The sequence below is a fragment of the Notolepis coatsorum genome (assembly GCF_963971535.1).
Source record: "Notolepis coatsorum genome assembly, chromosome: 4".
In the NCBI taxonomy this organism is placed as follows: domain Eukaryota; kingdom Metazoa; phylum Chordata; class Actinopteri; order Aulopiformes; family Paralepididae; genus Notolepis; species Notolepis coatsorum.
In genome coordinates this window covers 86847480-86871453 of record NC_140168.1, presented here as the reverse complement: position 1 = coordinate 86871453, position 23974 = coordinate 86847480, and the positions used below count along the sequence as shown (strand labels likewise).

The following is a 23974-nucleotide window of genomic DNA, read 5'->3' as shown; positions in this document are numbered from 1 at the left end:
GAATTAATCTTTGAGTTCCTCGATGTGTAATTTGAAAGCGACCATCTGTTCTTTCATCAGGGTAGTCAATGAGTTGAAATCGGGTGGTGTAATTGTACTGCTTGGTGGTATGGGTGCAGTGACGGTACCGATGGATTTGTCTGCTATTATCTTCTCAAAATCAACTGCTTTATCTCTCACGGAGCTTGTCCCTGTCGCTCCTGTTATGTTGACAACTATTGTCTCCCTGTCGGGGCCAATAGTCGATGGTCTCGGTGTAATCTCCTCTATATTCTCCTCGTCGGGGCTTGTCGCCAACGGATCTGTAGCGGCGTCGCCTTGAACGTTTCTTCTTGATCGTGTTTCAATCTGCGCCGCTGAAGTTGCCGTTTCTTGTTTCTTTACCGTCTTTTCCCTATCCTTAACCATGTTGTCTTTTGATATAGTTAGTAAAAGGTCTTATCAATACATACGATGTGGTCTAATCTCTTTTGGTATTGTCCAAATAAGGTTTTTAAACGAAATTAACGTTAACGGGAGCGGAGCTATTACCAAATGCGTGCGCTACATGTTGCTGCTAAACCTTATACATTGGATTCAATTTTCTTTTCAATAAAAAAACTGCCTCTAAAAGTGAATAGTATCCTTTTAAATGCCCTTTTAAAATTGAAAATAGTCCTTAGAAAAGTACAGTACTTGAAAGTCCTTGAATTTCATTTTGCAATGTCTGTGGGAACCCTGTGTGTAGTATATTGGCAGCGGCCATTTATCCATTTGTACACGTCTGCTTAAAACACTAAACCCATAGCGTCCATGGCTGCATCTGGCTGCTGGGATGGTGTTTGCCTCAGGTGATGTAGGCCAATGGGGAATGCTGGAAATGAACTCCCAGAAAATACTTCCCGTTGCCTGATAAATATGAAACATGTTCCCACATGCTCATCCTTGCGCTTTTGCAACTTTCTGCACCAAAGCACAGGCTGATTGGCCCAATAGCTAGGCCCCTGGCACACATGATTTGATTTGACATGAATGACTTGTGACCAACCCGTCAAAAAGACTGCCATGGTTCTTTGGTATTGCTGTGTTTTTTTTTTCTTCTCACGCACTAATAGAAATGGTGAATTAATCACTATCACAATCACAATATAGTGAATTAATCACTATAGAAACTTGCCATTTCTCTGATAAAAAAAACAGTGATTCACCCAACTGTTCTATAATATTCTACTACAGAAATACTATGGTGAATCACTATACTACAGTATTTATAAATAAAATAAGCATACAATTAGCATAAAATAGACGACAGCAAAATAGACAGTCAAAATAAGGCATAGTACATTAAATCACATAACCTTTCATATTGGGATCTAACATCTTAATAGGCCTCTTTGTTGATTGTCACTGATACACAAAATATGACATTGGCAGATACACATAAAATAGACTGCATAAACTAGTTCTGTCAGAGCCATAGGTCTTTCTCATATACTCCACAGCAGTATTTTAGATGTTTATTTCTGTCAGAGCCATAGATCTTTCTCATATACTCCACAGAGTCCACAGCAGTAGTTTAGAATGATGTTTAGTATCATAGCCATATGTCTTTCTACATATACTCCATAGCAGTATTTTAGATGTTTAGTATCAGAGCCATAGATCTTTCTACATATACTACACCTTTTCCCCCTGCATCTCTACAGATGGGGTCTTCCTTTCACTTGCTCCCATGTGTAAGATAACAGCGTTTCTAGCCTTTGATAATTTAATCCACTCGTCACCTGCTGCTCCGTGACTGGCCTCCGCGTTGTGTCATTTTACTTGGATATCTCATTAGCTGTCTCACACTGTATCAACCCCTGTTAGTACATCCATAGTCAGAAGAAACGACACTGCAACGTGATCTCTTTCCTGATGTTTATTTTCATAAACATAGCTTCGTACGAGATGTAACCCATGTAACTGTCCTTGAACAGTCTTTGAAGAAAAACTAAATTCATTATTCTCCACGTCTCTTCTCTCATTAGTCCAATGGTTCTAAGGCCTCGTCGTAGCCAACAACCATTCCCTGTTAGCCGAAGCTAGCGATGATGTGGCACTTCCCCTCCCCCACCCAGCGAGGGTGAGGAGGGATTTCAAAGTCTCTGATGATCAGTGCGTCTGCTCGATTCCATGTTGTGTCTTAATCTAACTTACCCCGGAAGGAACTCATGGCTCATAAAGTTCTCTCCCTAGCAACGGCCCCCCCCCCCCTTCTCGTTACTACGTGACATGCTACCATGGCAACGGCTGGTCACCTTTAACACACTAAACGTCCGTTTCTATCTATGTCAAACTCTCCCCGTAGCTCTGACCAAACCTGCCTCCACCAGTGCTTATCAGTGTTTATGTTAACAAGCTGCCGACGACCTCGGAGCCCATGGCTCTATTAGAACTGGCTTCCCAGTCTAACTTGAAAATACACACCACTAAATACTGTCCTTCTCATCTGAGATCTAATAGCAGATGCTGTCACCCACCGATATATACATTATATACACATTGAAAAACATAGATTCCTTCACATGGTTAGAGAGTAGTTTAAAATGGACAGTTCTGAATTATGTTACAGAACAGTTCTGAATTACTTTACAGAACACAGCAATAAGTATGTCTACTTAAAGTTGTATTCGTTTTAAGGCACAATACATTATAAGAAAGCCGCTTTTAGTTTTTCCCACCTACACACAATAGCTTGCCCAGAACATATTTTTTATTAAAAGATTTGTCAGTTGGCTGAAACCCCCCAGAAATGGAGCCTCTATACTGATGGATGGGTGAGCTGTGAAAGGTGTGTGAGTGAGAGAGAGCGAGAAGAACAGATGTGTGTGTTTTTATATTTTATATTTACTCCCTGCCTTGGGAGTGAATCAACCACAATTAAGTTAATGTCCCTTCCTGCCTTAAATTATCTTATTCCATCTTTAATCTAATTTATCTGTACTCCCATGTATCGCTAATTGAATAACTCCGCCCCCGTATACTGCATACGCTTTTATCTGTTCTATAACAATGCCCCCCCCCCCCCTTCCAAGCTTGACATCTGATTGGTCGGCGTAACAGATTGATGAGCCTCGATGGCGGTCTCAGATAACCTGATTGGGCCAAGCCAATGTCACGGAGGAGAAGGAGGAGGAAGAAAATTAGAATTCCCCAGCCTATCTCTGCCCGTCTAGTCTGGGCTTTGATTAATGGTGTGGGGGTGAAAAGGCAAGGGCATGCAGAGGCTGCCAGCGTGATGCCAGGGAGAGAGAAAACAAGAGCCCCTTTAGAGGCTGTGGCCGCTACACTGGGATAATCTCCTCCTTTTATTTATGGTTATGTAAAGATGTGCTTTTTAATCCTCTCTCTCTCTTATCTAATTCTGCAAGGTGCTACTGATTTTTACGTAGAGTAATCCTTTTTTAAACTATAATAATAATAAAAAAATATATTGATTCCCCCCCCCAAATTATATTAATTATTAATTATATTATATTATATTATATTCCACTGGAGGTGGCCAGAAGCGCGCAACTAGCCAACTACTATTATATTACGATATTAATACAGTATATTCCACTATATAGCTATAGGTGCTGTATTATGACAATACATTTGATTCCTATCTAATTTTGATCCATCGCAAAGCGCTCCAGCGCTTGAATACGGCCGGGGGATCCGATGCAGACCAGGGGCGTCGTTTTGGTATGGCAAGGTATGGCACTCTCCATACCTTGGCAAATAAAAAATAATTTTTTATTATTTTTTTTTTTTTATAATTACAATTTTTTTTTATGTTGATTTAGAATTCGAATGTCAACATTATGAACGAAGCTTCGAACTATTCGGTACAGCCCTAGCACTTTTACTAGGTGACTTTTACTACTCAAATATGCCACAAAAAAAAGGAAAATGGACATACAGACGTTTTTTTATCAAAGGGCAGCAGAGACAAGTGATACAGGGACACAGGTAAGGTCTTACAATGGCTTAGTGATTATAACAGTGCAGTTCAGCATTCAGTAACCCATACTTTTTGTGAACGTGTTTTTGATACTACATTCTGTTGAACACACACCTCAAAACCGTACCTAAGGAAAATTGGCTCAATTGCAAGAAAAATAATAGACAGTTATGATATTACATTCTGCATAAATTGTATGCAAAATATTGTGGTTCCCTGCTTTAGTCTGTTGACACATTTCTATACAAAAAATGCTTGTGTAGTCCTGTGTCATACCTAAATGTCATATAAGTGATTTGTATAAAAACAACTCACCAAAAGTGACTATTGCGCAACTGATTTGACAAAAAAAATCACCAAGGGGGGGAATCCCCCCCTTCACCCCCCCCCCCCGCCTCCCTAATTGCCTTACCTTGGCTTTTACTGAAACGCCGCCACTGATGCAGACCCACGGCTATCGTATTATAATTAGCCCGCGAGGCGTGTCTCTGTATGCAAATAACTTGCGCGAGAACGCGCATCCAGTTTAGAATGAGTGGGATTCACCATTCCAAAAACCTGGGTAAGAACAGATTTGGACTTTAAGAACGGCGTGATGAATGTGGCGGTGGCTTTTCTTATTGTTCTCTTAACAGAGAGTGTAACTGAGGGGTACAATTCCCTGACTGTATTGAATAAGTATGGTATCATTAAACCACTACTGAGTTATGTACATTACTACTGGCCATACAGTACACATGTATATGTGATGAACACCCACACAATAACACGGCTTAACAAAGAAAGTCCTGTTTGGAATATTTATTAGAAGAGCATCAATATTATCGTACATTATTGAGAATTAGAGTTGCGCTTGTAAGGCGAAGAATGTGCATGAATAGGTCAAGAGCGTAAGTCCATGAGCATATTACGAAGGGGATAATTAATACCACCTGTAGCATAAGAATTATATAAGGTACACTCGTAGGTCAGCTGGAGATACTAGGGGGGTTCCCTCCGGTTGTAAGCCAGCAGGGGAGAGGATTTGTCGGTAGCAAAAGTCTGGATCAACGAGGAATAAAGAGACTCCAGGTACAGGAGACAGTGCAATAATCCCTTGGTCCGTAGACAAAGCAACAGCTATTCTCCGGTATGCACTGCAGCATGGATGAAAGCTAGCCAGCCTCAGAGTCCTAGAGGCGGGCTCGACGGGGCTCCTCACAGGGTAAATCCCACACGGTAGTGGGGGTAGACGATTCTCTGCTCCAGCAGCCACAGGACCAAAGCAATATAATCCAGCCGAAAAGGGCTCTGTAGTCGTCGGTGTAGGTTATCCAGTGTACATATCCACACGGTTCTCGTCTAGGGCTCTTCGGATGGCGGCACAAGGTTAGGCCGCCCAGCCTGGATAAGCACACTAGCTCGGTACGATGAAACGTTGGTAATGCTGGTCACTGTAGAACGGTAGCCGCACGATACACTATACATAATAGACTATTACTTAATAATAGAATAGGTCGAACTCGACGATACAGCGTTAAACTCTGACACTTCAGCTATCAATTCGCACGCGGTCTCAAGGCTCTATTTCGGGGCAAAACGGGCCCACTTCACAGCACGTTGTATCGTGGTGAAAGCTTCAACTTGTTACTAAGATTACTGCTGTATCCACCTGCGCCTTATTTATACGTAAGGTGAATAATCTAGTACCAGCCTTATTTCTGTCTCGTATTACTGCGCAAACCTGGGCATGTTGAGACATGTCTTAGCGGTGACTTTGAACTAAACATTGGGGGTATGGCCGTGGCGCCTAGGGGGTCGCTGTCCAATAGGAGAACGAATATTATGGTCTGGCCTGTACTAGGTAAAGGGATATTCCGTGTATATGTACAAAGAATATACAAGGGATATCAGACGATATACAAATACTATACAATATATCTTAAGTAATAAATATATATATTCGGTTTAATCTGACCCTTTGTAACAGAGAGGTAAGCAAGAATATAAGAAAAATAATAAGAGAGTATTGTTGAATGAGGCCCAATGTTCTCTCTGGACATATCTGCCTCTGTCTGTCTGTCTGTCTGTCTGTCTGGACTGGTCTCTCTGGACCTGTCTGTATCTCTGGAGCTGTCTGTCCTCTCATTCTCCTCTTCTCAATTCTCATCTCTTCTCATCCTCCTCTTCTCATTCTGCCCTCCTCTCATCCTCTCTCTCCCCCTCCATCCGAGGCTCTGACACCATCAACCTCTTCAAAACCCACCTAAAAACCCACCTGTTCACACTTGGCTTCACGCAACACGGCCCTGCTCCCAAGTAGCCCACCCCCTGACTCTTTTCTTTTAAGACACAGATCCCGTTGTTTTTGTTTTTGTTAATTTTCTTGTTACCGTTTCGTCCAATTGGACAGCACCTTGCTTTTTTTTTTATCTTATTTGTTTTATTTGTTCCTGTTGTTACTATACATATATATTCATATTTCTTTACCCTTTCTTTTATATAGCTTCTCTCTCTTTGTACATTGTCCTTGAGTCTGAGAAAGGCGCTTCTCTCTTCAAATCCAATTTATTATTATTATTATTATTATTATTATTATTATTATTATTATTATTATTATTATTATTATTATTATTATTATTATTATTATTATTATTATTCCTCCTCTCTTTGCCATCCCCTCCTCTTCTCACCACCCTCCTCTTCCTCCCTCTGTCAGGATGGAGCGCGCGCGGGCAGAGAGAGGAAGAAGACTGTGTCCTTCAGCAGCAGCCTGTCGGAGAGGAAGATCAGTAGCGCTGCGGACTGTATCCACTCCATGGTGAGTCAGCGTGGGGGTCGGGGGTCAAGGGTCAATCCACTTCCAGCTCGGTCAATTCAGGCAGAGGGTTTTCTTAGAGTCCAGATATAAATAATAATACACTTTATTTGTATAGCACTTTTCATACAGAAATTGCAGTTCAAAGTGCTTCACAGCAGTAATAAATACAGGCATAAGCGAGCATAAAAAAGATAGAGAGGTAGGTAAGGTAAATCAGTGTTTAGGATCTAACATCCCAATAGGCCTCTGTTTACGGTTTCATTCAGTAATAAAAATAATAAAATAGAATAGACATAGTAAAAAGTGTGATAAAATAGTTCAATAAAAATATACAATAACATTTACAACAGAGCATCGCTCATAACACTTAACTCATTGGTGGCCAATAACGAGTAAACTCGTTATTGCCCGCCAATGCTTGAGCTCATCATCATCGATCATCCGGATCACTCTAGCCGTCCCTGGCTCATTTGCCTACGTTGGAATTGCAATGCCAATCGAATCTCACCAGGTGGCAGTATCACCTACCTTTTGAACTCTGATAGAAAGGGATCAGTATAGACAATGAATGAACTGGACTATCAAGCCTCGCTCTAAGGGGGAGGAGCTCTTGCAAAGCAATCGCTAGCAGATCTGCTCGCCTCAAAACCTATAGTTTCCCGTAAACATGTGTAATTACAAATAAACAAGTAATCGCGATCGCCAATGGGATCATTGGAATTATTCTTTTTGGAGTACCTCCTGGCTAAGGTAAGGACCCCCTATGTCTATTTTACCGAACCTGAAACATGTTTCTGTAACGATCACAGTGTCTTACTTTACCGGACCAAAACCAAGCGGTTTCTAACGATCGCATTTTCGGGGTAAGACCCCGAAAAGCTTTCTTTTAACCTCTTAACATTCCGACCCCCTACTTGGCCTATTACGTGCTTCCAATTTCGGGTTATAAGACCAAACAGCCAACGAGCGTCAGTTTAGAAAAAGTTACCACCTCCGGTTTCGCCTCCCGGTGACTGACCTCTGACGGTGAAAATTATTGACCATTTTTGTAGCCAATGAAATTCTGGAAATGACGATATCTTACATGAGGGATATTTCCGGGGATATATATGTTTTTTTTCTCTGGAGAAAGAAGAAGACACACTCGACATCTCCGGCGTCGTGCCAATGCATTGATGCCAATGGCCATTTTGGATAAACATACCTATACATACCATTAGAAAAACATGTGTAAAACACTCATTTTCTGTGGTATTGTTATCAACTTTGGACCTGTATGAGATAAGACTTCGGGATATGGACCCATCGTGTTTTCCAGCTCATACCTCTCAGCTGGAACTCTTTTGCAGGCATCTGTTTGCAAAATAATTAAAAAAATACTTTTATTTCAGTGTGTTCAAACCTTTGTAACTCTATTACAGTTACTCTTGAACCGGCCAGCGTGTTCAGACCGAAAAGAATTGGTTCTGAACCTGAAAAGTCGGTTCTCAGCTGGAACCGAAATGTTTTAGTTTTTTCCTTTCGAACCGTGACATCATCAGTGGATGTGTCATATTCTAGGCTGTGAAGCGAAAATGGCGAGGGCCATATGCAAAACAGCAGAGGTTCTGCATTGCACTGCACCATGCTGATCCATTCAACAGGTAACGCGGAAGCGATTTGCGATTGATCTCAAAATTAGATTAGATTCAAATGTATTGTTATTATACAGCACAAGTACAATACACCATCCAACCAGAGTGGATAAATAAACCTCTCAAGCTGTTTTGCACATGGCACATTTTTCCACTGTTGTGTACTGTTTACTTGCGCCTGAGTAACGCCCCCCGTTGATGACGGAGGACGGTAGAACTTTGGTTTTACTTGAAGTGATGTGAACGCGGGCTGGTTCGCCAGAAAGCACCAAGGTTCTGAGACTCCAGAACGGAGCCAGAGCCAGAACCAGAACCGTGTCTGTCTGAAAGCACTAACAGAGCCTATTGGGACAGAAATACAATGCATGGAGCCTAGTAACACAAAATGTTATTGCAAAACCGAAAATTATGGCTACTTTTAAAAACTCCCAGAGTAGTCACTGAACTAGGAAAGACAGACTTTGCACCTTTGGCATAGAATGAATTGCAGGAGCTTATCCACTTGGATGCCCTGGTCTTGCTTGGCGAATTAAAATATTGATTGCAGAACTCATAGCAGGAAGAGTGTCGTTGTTTTCTGTTAATGTGGTCCCCAATGAGTACTTCTGTAGCACTTTCAGCAATGCACTCTTTTTGTTATTTATAATTTATGTTCTGCAGCCGTTGATTTTATTTATTTATTTAACCTTTATTTAACCAGGAAAGTCACATTAAGATTATAAATCTCTTTTTCAAATGAGACCTGGCCAAGACGAGCTGCAGCAAAGGAATACAAAAATTGCACATAAATACAAATTAAAAAAAGAGAGAAGAAATTACGCAATTAATACACTAAACCAGTGTTTTTCAACTGGTGGGTTGCGGAGCCATTTTGATTGGGTCGCGGATGTGTGTGTAAAAAAAATAAAAAATAAAAGTTAACCCTTCCTAAGGATTTTGACGGATTTTGACAAAAATGGGCCTTGGATCAAAGCCATATAATTTTAACTGTTTACTATTTAAAAAAAGACTTTCCCCCATGATTAACATTAATAGCCTAATCTCAAGATATCTGTAACAAATTACATATATTTTGGAATTTTAACCACTTAAATTCGTGTTTGTTTGATACCACGTCCGTTTTATTTCTATACATTTCTGATACCACATTACAGCGTATGTAAACTCGACGAAATACCTCTGAATAAGAATCTGCCATTAGAAAAAATAAAGGTTGACTAATTCAGTCAGAAATAGCGGAGACGCTAAACGTTAGTAAGCGCTTATTATTAGTAGTATATTCTGCGGGCGATCATTATTCAATCTCCCGGTAGAATTCTGAACACAGGTCGCTGGTCGGCGGAGTACCAGAGCTCCTCCGTCAGTGACACTTCCTCATTGAAGCGACGCGGGCCCGGGGGGCTTGTATTTCAGCGTGTGTAATTTTTCCCCAAGCCATTGTTTGGCGGGCCAGAACCAAAAACAATGGCTAATTTAATATAATGATAGTGAAAAAAATTTAACTCTGTCAAAATAAACGAGCTGCATAGGTGGCATAATAAACTGTAAACAACATATACATGCACTGAACATTATACCTTTGTCTTTTTTCCATTGTATTATAAAGCGCCTCTCTATGGGTCTATCCTACATTACGCGCGCGCAACCGTCTATCTGACGGACCAGTTTAATGTTGAATGTTTAATGTTAAAACTATCGATTTATATGGAATTCGTTAAACGTATCCGTTGTCTTACTTATTATTATACTTATTGAATCTCAAACAAGCCTCGTCTTGTTAAATGAGACGGTCTGGTCTACGGAGGAGACTGGGGCTGACGCATCCAGATTGGGGAATCCCCCGCGATAGATTATTGACACTTCCGCTAAATATATTAATCTAGCTACTAACTGGGGAGACTGATCAATTACGGATAAAGGAATATAGTGGGACGATCGATTATGATAGTTAACCTTGTTAGATGAGGCTGCACTGGAAATGGAGCTAATGGACTTCCGAATGTCTCGTAATTCAAATACCTATAGCGCCGTCATTTCAGGAGCTTCTTCAAGCACTCTTTTTGTTTAAAGTTTAATTGCATTGTTTTTGCATTGTTTTTAATTGCATTACTGTTCACATGCATGTGTGGTGCCGTCAGTCATGAGTAAAGATAAAGCTTGAATGTCTTACTGAACTGGTGTTTTTATTTCATGGACCCATTTCAGCACCACGCGCTGTCCACCTCACTTTGAGCAAGCCTAGTATACGGTGCATTGCACCTCACTCTATACCTGTTATTCACTCTCAATATGGATAAAACATAAAGTATGCATATAATAAAAATAATATGATGAAAATAAAATAAATATCATATTCTCAAAATAAACTGACGGGCCAGAAATGATTGCTGGCGGGCCAATTTCGGCCCGCGGGCCGCCTATTGCCGACCCCTGCCCTATGCTAATAACCTTTGTTTTAGAGCGTTTCAAATCATAAGCTTTTGACATAATGAAAATATATGTAAAATGAAGATATTTTCCCAATTTCATGAAATAATAATAAACACAGACACCGCTGTGCTCACACACACACACAAAACATTTCAAGAAAGTAGAAATCATGACCAAGAAGCCACAAGTAAATGTTTTTTTTTTTTTTTTTTTTCTCACTACCTATCTTTGTGAAAGTGGCTTCTCAGCTCTGGTCCAGCTGAAGACAAAGCGGAGGAACAGATTGGACATTGAGCATGACCTCAGAGTTGCTTTGTCTACCATCACCCCAGACTTTGAGACTCTTGTCAGGAGCAAACAACATCCCCAGTTATCCCATTAGTTCCCTGCATGTTAAGCTAAGAAGTCTGCTAAGAAGGATATATTATTTATTATTATTATTATTTTATTTCATTGTGTTTTTAGCCCTTAGTTGCACTTTTGTTGCAACCCCAGTTATCCCATTAGTTCCCCCAAACGTACTGTAGGTCTGTTATGTTAAGATAAGAAGTCTTCTAAGAAGCATAATTATTTATTATTATTATTATTATTATTATTATTATTATTATTATTATTATTATTATTATTATTATTATTATTATTATTATTATTATTATTTAATTTCATTGGGTTTTTAGCCCTAGTTGCACTTTTGTTGCAACCCCAGTTATCCCATTAGTTCCCCCAAACTTAGGTCTGTTATGTTAACACTTTGATCGCCATGGGTTAAATTAATAATTTACCATCCCTAGCCAGCTCTATTTGTCTATGGAGAAGTTCCCCTTCTTTGCAGGGCTATAACTTTTTAAATTCTATTGCTAAATTGCCATTATTATGGCCCATTCAATGTCCTATATGTATTGTTCAGGGTGTAGCAACGTTAAACTTTTTCATTCACATATTCATACTAAAATATGGTCTAAAGTATAAGTATGTTTTTATCATTTTCTGCAGCTTTCTCCAGAACTTGATTTATAGCTCCAAATGCATTATATTGATGATGAAATACAGTTTGATAGCAATCGGTGCGAGATAAAAAATTTCAACTGGACGTGGTTCTAGAAGTTACTACGTATTATCTGATGATGACCGGATGGGCGAGGGGGCGTTTATAATTCCGTGGGCAGCGTTAGATGATTCATCCAGAATGGGTCATATGTTCATCATAGCAGTTTATATGGAACATGTTAGAATATAACGCTGAATCTTACCGTGGCTTCCTCGCGCCGCTGGCAGATGAGCGTGGAACAGAATTTTTTCTATTATGGGATGGAGAAATGCCCGATCCATTTCCAGGTTGTATAATAGTATATACGTCCAAATCATGTTGTTTTTTCGAGTTATTTGCACCGATCGATGTTCACTGTGTCAAGACGGAGTCTCTCTAACAATAGCGAGTGCCCGGACCACATATGGATGAGCACTTCCGGTGCAAAGGGTCATTTCCGGTTGGCGATCTGCCGATCTGCCACCAGATGGCGCTCTTGAACCGCTAGAGAGTTGAGTGGAGCTTTGCAGTGTGTCTCAGGGCTCCGGAGGGGAAATATGATTTCGATCACAGATTTTTGAAATATTGACATCAAAGACGAGTTACGGCGTCTTCGGCAGAATGAGCATGGCTAGGAATGACGTCTTAACTCGTCATCGGCGATCATAGTGTTAAGCTAAGAAATCTGCTAAGAAGCATATTATTTATTATTATTTTATTTCATTGGGTTTTTAGCAATAAATAAATAATAGTGGTTAAAAATGTTGGGTCGCGACTTAATGACTAAGGAAAATGTTGGGTCCCGAGGCTAGACCAGTTGAGAACCACTGCACTAAACAACCAATATCAGAGCCAGAGGCAACCTAGCAGGGCAGGCAGCAACAATAGACTATTAGGGCAAATCAAAACAACGACAGACCATTGATTCAACCTCTAGTCCCTTCATGAGGCATTTAAAAGCATCCAGTGATACATAGCCAGAGAGTTTCAGGTAATTCTGTAACATGTTCCAAGCCGAGGGAGCTGAATAACTAAATGCTCTCTTTCCCATTGCAGTACGAACATTGGGAGCAGACAATAGGAGCAAACTTTGCGAACGTAAAAAATAACTCTGAACACTTTTCTGAACCATATTAGTATACAAGTAAGAGGGGAGTTAATTCTCCAGCTGCTGGCAGATCTGTCGATTAAATCAACTGATCGATTAGTCTGCAAAGTTCTACGACTATTAGTTGACTAATACATTTCTTTAGTCGAGTACATCCCTGTTAAAGTGCATGTACTATAAACACATGTATTAATGTCGTCCTCTCTCTAGGTCGAGGGCACGGAGCTGAGGAAGGTGCGCTCTAACTCACGAGTCTACCAGCGCTACTACCTGCTGGACGCGGGCCTACAGGCCCTGCGATGGGAACCGTCCAAGAAGGAGTCGGACAAGGCTTGCATCTCCATCCCCTCTATACGAGAGGTCAGTGTCCGCGGAGAAATAAGGTTTAATTGTATTCTGGTTTGTTTGATTATTATTATTATTATTATTGATCATAATCATCATCATCATCATCATCCTACTGGAAAGTTGGTACTGTAGAACGAGAGAGATGATAACTGGAGTGAAAAATCTATTCATAATCACCGACAGTACCGGTTGTAAAAGGGTATTGGAATCGGTCACATCTGCATGCAGGTGGACTGTCGGGTAAGAACCTGCACTATTGATTTTTATTTATTGATTTATTTTTCTCAAATTGGTCAAAGTTCACCTCACACTCAACACTGCACTCCCTTGGGTCCTCAGCGATGCACAATGCCAAGTGTGAACATTGCAACCAGTTCTTGAGATAATATGCGTAAAGTTTTCATTGTTATAGTGCCACCTTCTAGCCAAATAGCACCGGATTTTAACACTGCACTCCCCTGGGTCCTCAGCAATACACCCACCAAGCGTGAAGACCGAGGGCCGCTAGGTGAGGAAACGACTTGTGACTCGCTCTACTTTGTGACTGAGGGCCGCTAGATGAGGAAACGACTTGTGACTCGCTCTACTTTGTGACTGAGGGCCGCTAGGTGAGGAAACGACTTGTGACTCGCTCTACTTTGTGACTGAGGGCCGCTAGGTGAGGAAACGACTTGTGACTCGCTCTACTTTGTGACTGAGGGCCGCTAGATGAGGAAACGACTTGTGACTCGCTCTACTTTGTGACTGAGGGCCGCTAGGTGAGGAAACGACTTGTGACTCGCTCTACTTTGTGACTGAGGGCCGCTAGGTGAGGAAACGACTTGTGAGGTCTACTTTGTGACTGAGGGCTGCTACTGTAGGTGGGGACACGACTCGTGGAGATGGACGTGAGGTCTACCTTGTGACTGAAGACTGCTAGGTGGCAGTCTGCTTGGTGTCCTCTCTATTGCTGACCCAAATGCTTCGAAGCTTCATTTACATTTTGTCATTTAGCTGACGCTTTTATCCAAGAGACTTACAAGTTCTGTACAACAAGTCAGCAGGAAGGGTACAACTCTGGCAGCTAAGGGTAACTAACATTGTTCGTCAAACTTGAGTGCTAGTCTTTTTTTTTTTATCCACTTTTTCTCCTTATTTTTCAATTTTTCTCCCATCCCAATTTCGCCTCGCCAATTCTACCTTCAATTCTCCCCTCCCCTGTCTCGAACGTTGCTAGACTATGCCTCCCACTGGTCGGCTGCAGTGAGGACCAAGCCTTACATCACGTGTCCCCTCCGGTACACGAGGAGGCAGCTGTTGCATCTTTTCACCTGTACAGCACGATCTCTCAGTGGCGAGGAGTAACGCGTGGGAGGCTCACGCTGCCCCCGATGCTTCCTGATTCTGCTGTACAGGCGCACCAACCGACCTGTAGGAGTCGCTGTCCACAACGTCCAATCCCCACCCACCAGCTTTCTCAACCCTAACACTGCCAATTGTGTTAGTATGAACACACCTCCGGTCAATGGTCTCTAACTACACACCCTCAAGACCCCTACGCTCTGCATCTTCTGGCCGCCTCAGACCTACTCCTATCCAAGCTCCGGGAGGGTCATCAAAGAGAAGTCGCCTATTCTCAGTCCTTGCCCCACAATGGTGGAATGAACTACCCACCCCAGTTAGGACAGCCGAAACACGTCCAATCTTTCGCCGTTGACTAAAGACTCACTTCTTCAACCATTATCTGAATTAAAAAAAAAAAAAAAAAAACTAACCCTAACTAACCGTACTGTCATGCACTTGTCCTAATAAACTAACCTTCACTGTAGCACTCAACACTTTGATGAACATTGTTGCTCAGCTGATAGAGTTGTGCCCTTCCTGATGGCTTGTCGTACAGAACATGTAAGTCGCTTTGGATAAAAGCGTCAGCTAAATGACTAAATGTAAATGTAAATGAACGACCAGCCAAGCTGGTAGCAACGCCGAGAGTGGCGAGCGCCTTGCCCACTGCGCCACTTAGCCGCCCGAGTGCTACAGTCTTGAGTGCATAGTAGGTAGTAGGGCTATCTCCGACTAAGGATTTGGATAGTCGACTATGATTGGCCAAAATTTGCCGTAAGTCGACTATAAGTTAATTTTTTTTTTTAAAGTATACTTTTTTTATTATTATTATTATTTTTTGTATCATTCAATTTTGGCTGTGGGGGGTGCTTAATGTCTGAAGGAGTCGACTGAAGGCTTCTTGTCCTCTGCAAAAGCATGCAATTGGTCCACTGATGGATACATCTTGATATTTGTCTAGTCTAGTGTGTTCATTAGATGGGTGAAATCCTCTTTCAGTGCCTCTGTGCCTGTTTTCGTAGGCAGTTAGCCTCTGGTATGCGTGCCATTAGCGTTAGCCACGCTTCTAGGCCTCTTTTCTTTTGGAAAGAATGATAATTTATTTTTATTTTTTTATAAAAAAATCTTTTTATCTTTTTTTGTATTCGACTAAGAGGTTGGCAGTCGACTACGGCTCCTTTCGACCGATTAGTCGACTAATCGACTAATAGGGGTCAGCCCTAGTAGGTAGTAATATACAGATACAGCCCTGAAAAAACAAACCTCTACTGCTCCTCTACCACTACTCCACCACTCCACTCCAAACTGATTTGGTGACTCCTATTGTTCTGGAGCGGGCCAGATTTCACACCTCCACTGCCCAAATGTCCCAGCCCCATCCGATTTCTTCGCTTTTTTCACTGTTTACTTATCATGCATTGCAACACTAATATATGGTCAGTACCCCAAGTCAGACTGCCCATATAAAAAATGTCTTGGGGGGTCTGAGGGCAGTAGCCCCCTCCCCCCTCCCTGGGGAAGCACTTAAGTTAAGTACCCTCCCTTTGTTCACGTTTAGACCCAGCCACCAGCCCCCGAAAATTAACACCTGAGTGCTAGTTCTAAAGTGGTAGAAGAGTGGCAGAAGCGTAGCAGTAGGGTACTGAATCTGAAGTGCTTCATCTGTAGGCAAGGTAGATTACTTAGTAGCAAAGTGCATAATAGTAAAAGACGAATATTCTTACTTTAATAAGATTATTTTAAGTGTTTTTGGTCAACGGTGGGAAATGGGGCAGGTTTCAGCCTGTCCTGACTGGTAGGAAGTTCGTTCCACCATTGTGGAGCGAGGACAGAATAGCCTGCTTCTCTTTGATGACCCCCCTAGGAGCGTGGATAGGAGTGGGTCTGAAGATATAGAGCGCAGGGGTCTTGAGGGTGCAGTTAGATGACCATTGACCGGAGGTAGGAGGGAGCCGTTCCCCTCGCTGCATGGTAGGCCAGGTCAAGGACCTTGAAGTGGATTTGTGCAGCAATGGGAAGCCGGTGACAATGACATCATCGTACACATTTTCTGAAAACCTGGCCGATCCCCACAACTTCGCATTTACTCACCACAGAGAAGAACGACACTTGATCATTACTGCTGAATCTTCAAAGGCCAAAGAAAAAGGTAATTGGGAGGACAAGCCCTACAGTTCTCTATTCCACGATGGGAGGACAGGCTTGCAGGTAGAGATGGTGTAGCATCTCTCTGAGAACCATTCTAGTGTAATTAATTGAATGGCATTTCCGTTTGATCTCAAATGCCGTATAGGGTGTGTGTGAAGAGAGAGAGAGAGAGAGAGAGAGAGAGAGAGAGAGAGAGAGAGAGAGAGAGAGAGAGATACCCCTCTACACTACCCTACCACTACCCCTGGATATGAGAGAGAGGGGGCAGGTACTGTACAGTATGGAGGGAGGGAGAGAGACAGACAGAGAGAGAGAGTGCTCTAGTGAATGAGGGAGGAGGGAGGGTGAGAGAGAGAGAGGGAGAGGGAGAGAGAGAGAGAAAACTGTAGACATCCATTTATAATATCTCAAATCAGTGCCGGGGAAAATAATGGCTTCATCAAGGCAGAGGAAGTGGTTGTGGGCTCAAGATCGCTGCATACCCTGTACTTTACTCCCACACTCTACTCCCACACTCAAGACCATTACAGCGCTTAGCCTCACAGAGAAGGTTTATTCAGGCCCTAATGGTGAGATGTTAACTTGTAATAACTCATGCTTGATGGAGCCGTCAAGTCTCAGCTCAGTTCAGTCACTTTCTTATCCCATACAAAAAAGGAACATGGTATCTACCCCCCAAAAAGTTTTAAACTACAATGGTGGTAGTGACTAAATAGGGAAATACCATCAATATTATGGTTTGAATTGGATTATATTATGGTATTATCTAAGTACAAAAGGGTTACCACGGCGATACATAACTTTTACCATGGTAATACCGTGGGCAGTTATTTTATACAGTGGTACGATGGTAAATCTGAAATGAACATCAAACTACCATGATACCTTTTCCTAAACAAATTGATCAATATTTTGTTTAGGAGTGATGTGTTTCTTTTTCAAGCGTAAAGACCCTAACGACCCTATCAAAACGGCAGTCAAAGTGTATATTTTCAGCACTACGTTTGTTTAGCAATGATTTTAAGTGTTATTAGCTAAATATGCTATAAAAAAATCTCTGCGCATTGCATCGGAAAATGTTGATTTAGGAGATAACGTTGAGGAGAGGAGAGGAGGGAGAGGGGAGGGGAGGGGAGGGAAGGGGCAGGGGAGGCTACTTTGCGTTAGGCATATAAGGTAAACATGTCCGTAGGGCTGTACCGAATGCTTCGAAGCTTCGAAGCTTCGATCATAATGTTGACATTCGAACACAAAAACACACACACAGTGTGTGTGTTTGTTTGTGTGTGTGTGTGTTTGTTTGTGTGTGTGTGTTTGTTTGTGTGTGTGTGTTTGTGTATTTGTGTATTTGTGTGTTTGTCCAGTGCCTGTGAGTGTGAAAGAAAGGCCCGTCTGCACCTAGAATGAGACGAGAGGGATTTGATAGCTCACATCAAAAGATCTTGACAGCAGGCAGATGGGATACGGGTGAGAGAGAGAGACAGGAAGAGAGAGACAAGGAAGAGAGGCCTCAGAGATAATCTTCCTTAGGGGATCCCAGTTGGTTATCTTGGTTCCCACTTCCCAGTCAGCAGGAACTTGGGGCCCATCATTACTATCATGTTTCTGAAAGTAGGAATACTGATCTGTGCACAGTTTCACATAACCAACATACTGATCTGTGCACAGTTTCACATAACCAACATACTGATCTGTGCACAGCTTGTGACTGCAACTTGTTCCTGTTTGCGGACGACTCAGCCCTGCTGGTCTCTGACAAGAACAAGTTACAGGTTGAAAAAGCCCTCAGCTCGGAACTAGGCAAAATCTGCATATGGCTCGCCGACAACAAACTATCATTACACATGGGCAAAACAGAGTCTATTCTCTTCGGTTCAAATAACAAACTCAGCAAGACCGACGGCTTCTCGGTTACAGTGGGTGACAATATTATCACAAGGAAAGATGAAATTACCTACCTGGGTTCCATCCTAGAGGCTAATCTTTCCTGTGACAAAATGGCATCCAATGTAATAAAAAAAGTCAACCAACAAACGCGATTCTTGTACCGGATCTCCTCTCTGGTAAACAAGAATACCCTGAAGACTCTAGCAGGAGCACTCATTCAAGGGTACTACGACTATGCTTGCACCTCATGGTACCAAAGCACCTCAAAGGCACTAAAAAACAAATTACAAACATCTCAAAACAAGCTAGTCAGACTACTACTTGACCTGACTCCTAGAACCCACCTCACCCCTGCCCACTTTGACAACCTAGGATGGCTTAGAGTAGACGACAGAGTACAGCAACTTGCAATGGGCCTGGTCTACAAGATACACTACGCGGCCAAGGTACCCATGTACATGTCAAAATACTTCCCAAAGGTCAGTGAATACCACGATCACAACACCAGAGGGAGCTCCACAAATCATGTAAAACCCAGATTCGGCTCAAACAAGGGACTAAACACGTTTCGCAATTATGCCACATCAATGTGGAACGCCCTGCCTAAAGCTGTAAAGGAATGTGAATCACTACCCACCTTCAAAAACACTCTCAAAAAACACCTACGTGAGACTGCAATTCGAAACTGGCCCCTACAAATGTCCTAACCTAGTTGTACAGTAAATGACCAAGTAAGGCTTTGTCAATATTCCAATGTACAGTGTAAAATGTGTGTGTCCCCCCTTCCCAACCCCCCCCCCCACCTCCAATGTACAGCCCTCACCCAACCCACCCAACCCCACCCCACCCAACCAACCTCCTCCAATGTACAGTTTCTATGCCAAATGTATATACACTCCTTTTCTGGACACTTTTGTATCACAAACAGTACTGTATTTGCAAATCTGATATGTCATAAATGTATAGATGTAGCAGTACTGTCTATCTGTATGTCATGTATGTCATATATGTTATGATGAATTGAAAATGGGGGACCCTGATGTAAACAAGACGAAAGTCTTTCTCTGGTCTGCATCCCCTTAACAATTGTATGTATTGAGCTGTACTGTACTGTACCCATTCTGCAATCTGTTAATAAACTTTTCAATCAATCAATCAATCAACAGTTTCACATAACCAACATACTGATCTGTGCACAGTTTCACATAACCAACATACTGATCTGTGCACAGTTTCACATAACCAACATACTGATCTGTGCACAGTTTCACATAACCAACATACTGATCTGTGCACAGTTTCACATAACCAACATACTGATTTGTGCACAGTTTCACATAACCAACATACTGATCTGTGCACAGTTTCACATAACCAACATACTGATCTGTGCACAGTTTCACATAACCAACATACTGATCTGTGCACAGTTTCACATAACCAACATACTGATCTGTGCACAGTTTCACATAACCAACATACTGATCTGTGCACAGTTTCACATAACCAACATACATACACCTCACTATGAATTCTGGACCAATCTGGTGAAAACAACACAACATGATAAAAATATCAGACATACCTGTACAAGATTTAGTATGCAAAAGAAAACAAGTCATCTCTAAAGTGCTAAGTTACATGTGGGAAGTTACACACAGGGAACAAAGAACAGATTGAATAAGGAAACACTGTCCTACATCTACATTACAAACACATTTAACATTTAACAAATGTTGCTGTCCCTTCTCGGTACCGATTTATTTAACATCACAAATAGATCAATACAGTCCGTATTAAGTGATGTTGTGTTTCTTTTTCAAATGTAGCCAAGAGTAGACCCTAACCCTATCAAAACAACAGCAGTTAACGTGTATATTTTCAGCACTACGTTTGTTTAGCAATGATTTTCAGTGTTATTAGCGAAATATGCTATAAAAAATCTCTGCGCATTGCATCGGAAAATGTTTCACCGTTGATTTAGACGCGAGAACAGGAAGCACTCATGAAATCGCTGTAGTCCAGAGAAAGAGGAGACCCAGGGCTTTCGATGGATGGCTACATTTCATAAAATTACACTACCCAGTTCACACCAGCCACGGACAAAATGGTCTTTGACAGAATGCCGTAGAATGCCCTCTACTGGGTGCTTGGTGCTACTACATTCAGATTTAAAACTGGTATTGGAAAGAGGAGATCTGTGCCCTTCAAAAGAGGTATCACTTGACCATAATAAGGGCATTTATTGGCCTGATATTCTATATTCATATTTCATATTGCATGTGCCCGGATGGCACAATTCTGTACTGTATCTACAAAAAAACCTGTAAATGATCTGCCCTTTGTTCATTTCCTTAGCTTTTTACTATACTTGTTCAAAAGGAGTTGCTGAATGAGCTCAGTGGCATCTTTTTGCTTTTGATCTTTGTTAGCATGGTGTTATTCACCGTCAAAGATGGAAATAATTTTTTATAATAATAATAATTTATATTCTCCTTTGGTTCATTACAATTTACTCAAGCATAGTAACAGACACAATATTTTTGACACTGGGAATTCATTCCCTGAGGTCCATAGATTCCCCTAGATACCAAGAACATGCAAATGTGCCTTGTAGTTGTGGAACCATTCTTAATTTACTCGGGTATGTACTTTTAGGCGAATTTTCCGAGAATATGGCTAGGGCTTAACTAGGTTCAGGGTTATTGTCAACCGTGACCGTGCCGAGGTATGGTATTTATATTCTGCTGCGACTTAAATGCCAGTACCCTTTGATAAAGGTCTTTGGCGGCGGGCGGTGATGGTGGGAGATTATTTCCTTCCCCAAAATCGATAGTCACATCCTTGGTGTTTGATGGCGTTTCATTGGCAGAAAGACCCATCAATCCATCTGACAAACTCCCCTCTACCACAGTGGAGCTCTGATTCATCTTTATGGATCAAGGCTGACGGTAACTATGCAGTTCATCTTGTGCAGACAATCTGTTCCCGTTCCTTGAGAGAATGCGAGGGGATAACGGAGTGCATGGGCCGTGTTTGAACCTGTGGCATTGTGGGTAAATGGCATGGATTCTGGACTGGTCCTGGTCTCTTTTGACTGGTTTAGAAGCATGCTTGGAACAATGCGTGGACACTATGCACGTTCACTCTCTCTCTCTCTCTCTCTCTCTCTCTCTCTCTCTCTCTCTCTCTCTCTCTCTCTCTCTCTCTCTCTCTCTCTCTCTCATCTCTCCTGTCACTCTCCACCCCGTGCTGTCTGTGTCTCCTGAGGTGTCGCTGTGTCAAATCCCTCTCGTCACTCCAGGTGCGGACGGGCAGGAACACAGAAGCGTTCCGGGCCAGCGGGGTGTATGATCAGATCTCGGAGGACTGTGCCTTCTCCATCATCTACGGGGAGACCTACGAGAGCCTGGAGCTGGTGGCCCCCTCTGCTGAGGTGGCCAACGTCTGGGTGACCGGCCTGAGGTGAGAGGAGGGGGAGGGGAGGGGAGATGCTACTTTGCGTTAGGCATATAAGGTAAACATGTGTGTTTGTTTGTGTGTCCAGTGCCTGTGAGTGTGAAAGAAAGGCCCATCTGCACCTAGAATGAGACGAGAGGGATTTGATAGCTCACATAAAAATATCTTGACAGCAGGCAGATGGGATACGGGTGAGAGAGAGACAGGAAGAGAGAGAAGAGTGTGTGAGAGAGAGGGGGGGGAGAGAGAGCTTAAACAATAGCCAACTGTGCTGAGATAGGTAGTGTAGTGGGTAGCGGCTTCAGAGACAGGGATCAGACATTGTTCTCATACTGTAGTCTTCGCTCCAATACACTGAGTTAAAGAGGACATATTTTTAGTCCTTTTCAACAAGTTAACACTTTGATCGCCATGGTTAAATTCATAATTTACCATCCCTCGCCATCTCTATTTGTCTATGGAGAAGTTCCCCTTCTTTGCAGGGCTATAACTTTTTAAATTGTATTGCTAAATTGACATTATTATGGCCCATTCAATGTCCTATATCTATTGTTCAGGGTGTAGCAACGTTATACTTTTTCATTCACATATTCATACTAAAATACGGTCTAAAGTATAAGTATGTTTTTATCGTTTTCTGCAGCTTTCTCCAGAACTTGATTTATAGCCCCAAATGCATTATATTGATGATCAAATACAGTTTGGTAGCGATCGGTGCCAGATAAAACATTTCAACTGGAGGTACTTCTAGAAGTTACTATGTATCATCTGATGTTGACTGGATGGGGTGGGGGTCGTTTATAATTCCGTGGCCAACGTTAGATGATTCATGTAGTGTGGGTCATATGATCATCAGAGCAGTTTGGATCGATCACGGTAATAATAAACGCTGAAACTTACCCCAGTCTCCTCGGGCCGTTGGGCGATCAGCTTGGAGTAGACAGTTTTCTATTATGGGATGTTGATCTAGATGAACCATTTCCAGGTTGTATAATACTATATACGTCCAAATAACGTTGTTTATTGAGTTAGGGCGAGCGATTGATTATCCAGTGTGTCGAGATGGAGTCTTGCTAACGATCGCGAGTGCCCGGACGAAATATGGGTGAGCACTTCCTGTTTGGCGCGTCACTTCCTGTTGGGCGATCTGCCGATCGGCCACCAGATGGCGCTCTTGAACCGTTAGAGAGTTGAGTGGAGCTCAGCAGTATATCTCAGGTCCCCGGGGGAGAAATATGATTTCGATCACAGATTTTTGAAATATTGATATCAAAGACGTGTTTCGGCGTTTCCGGCGATTAAAGTGTTAATATACTGTAGGTCTTTCAGGTCCCCTAAACATGTCTTTTATGTTTTTTTGCTGAAAAGAAAAACACTCAGATTATGAATTCTAGCAGCCTCTATACCTCTCTGCTTTTTTTTTTTTCTTTTTTTTTTAATTATTTTTTAAACATACACATAAACATAACAACATAAAATTAGATATACAAGCATTAATTAACAGTACACATCCAATGAAATCACCATTTAAATAAATGTATTATACGAGATATACACCTAATACTTGTTATCTAATACCCTACACACATATGCTCTCGCTCGCTCCCCCCCCCCCCCCTGGACGCGTCTCTACTTTTCGTAGCTCCATTTCTGCAGACCCCTCTCTGATTGGTTGAGCTCCATTTCTGCAGACCCCTCTCTGATTGGCCGAGCGCGCGCATGCGCATGAGCCGCGACAAGCGCCTCTAGCCAGGAATCGAAACTCCGTTAAGCTCCAGAGAGAGAGGCTGAAAACCCACAGTTCTTGCCCGACGGATGGGAGCCGAATCCTCCATGGACGCAA

General features: G+C 42.1%; 1 protein-coding gene across 1 annotated transcript in view; it reads left to right on the top strand.

Moving 5' to 3' along the window:
* The window catches only part of LOC311226597 (inactive phospholipase C-like protein 2), a 255377-nt gene that overhangs the window by 149745 nt on the left and 81658 nt on the right, over nucleotides 1–23974 (top strand). The window contains exons 2-4 of the mRNA XM_084312017.1: nucleotides 6666–6767; nucleotides 13177–13326; nucleotides 21977–22137. Of these exons, the coding sequence (XP_084168143.1) occupies nucleotides 6666–6767; nucleotides 13177–13326; nucleotides 21977–22137 (413 nt within the window). The remainder of the gene's footprint in view (nucleotides 1–6665; nucleotides 6768–13176; nucleotides 13327–21976; nucleotides 22138–23974) is intronic.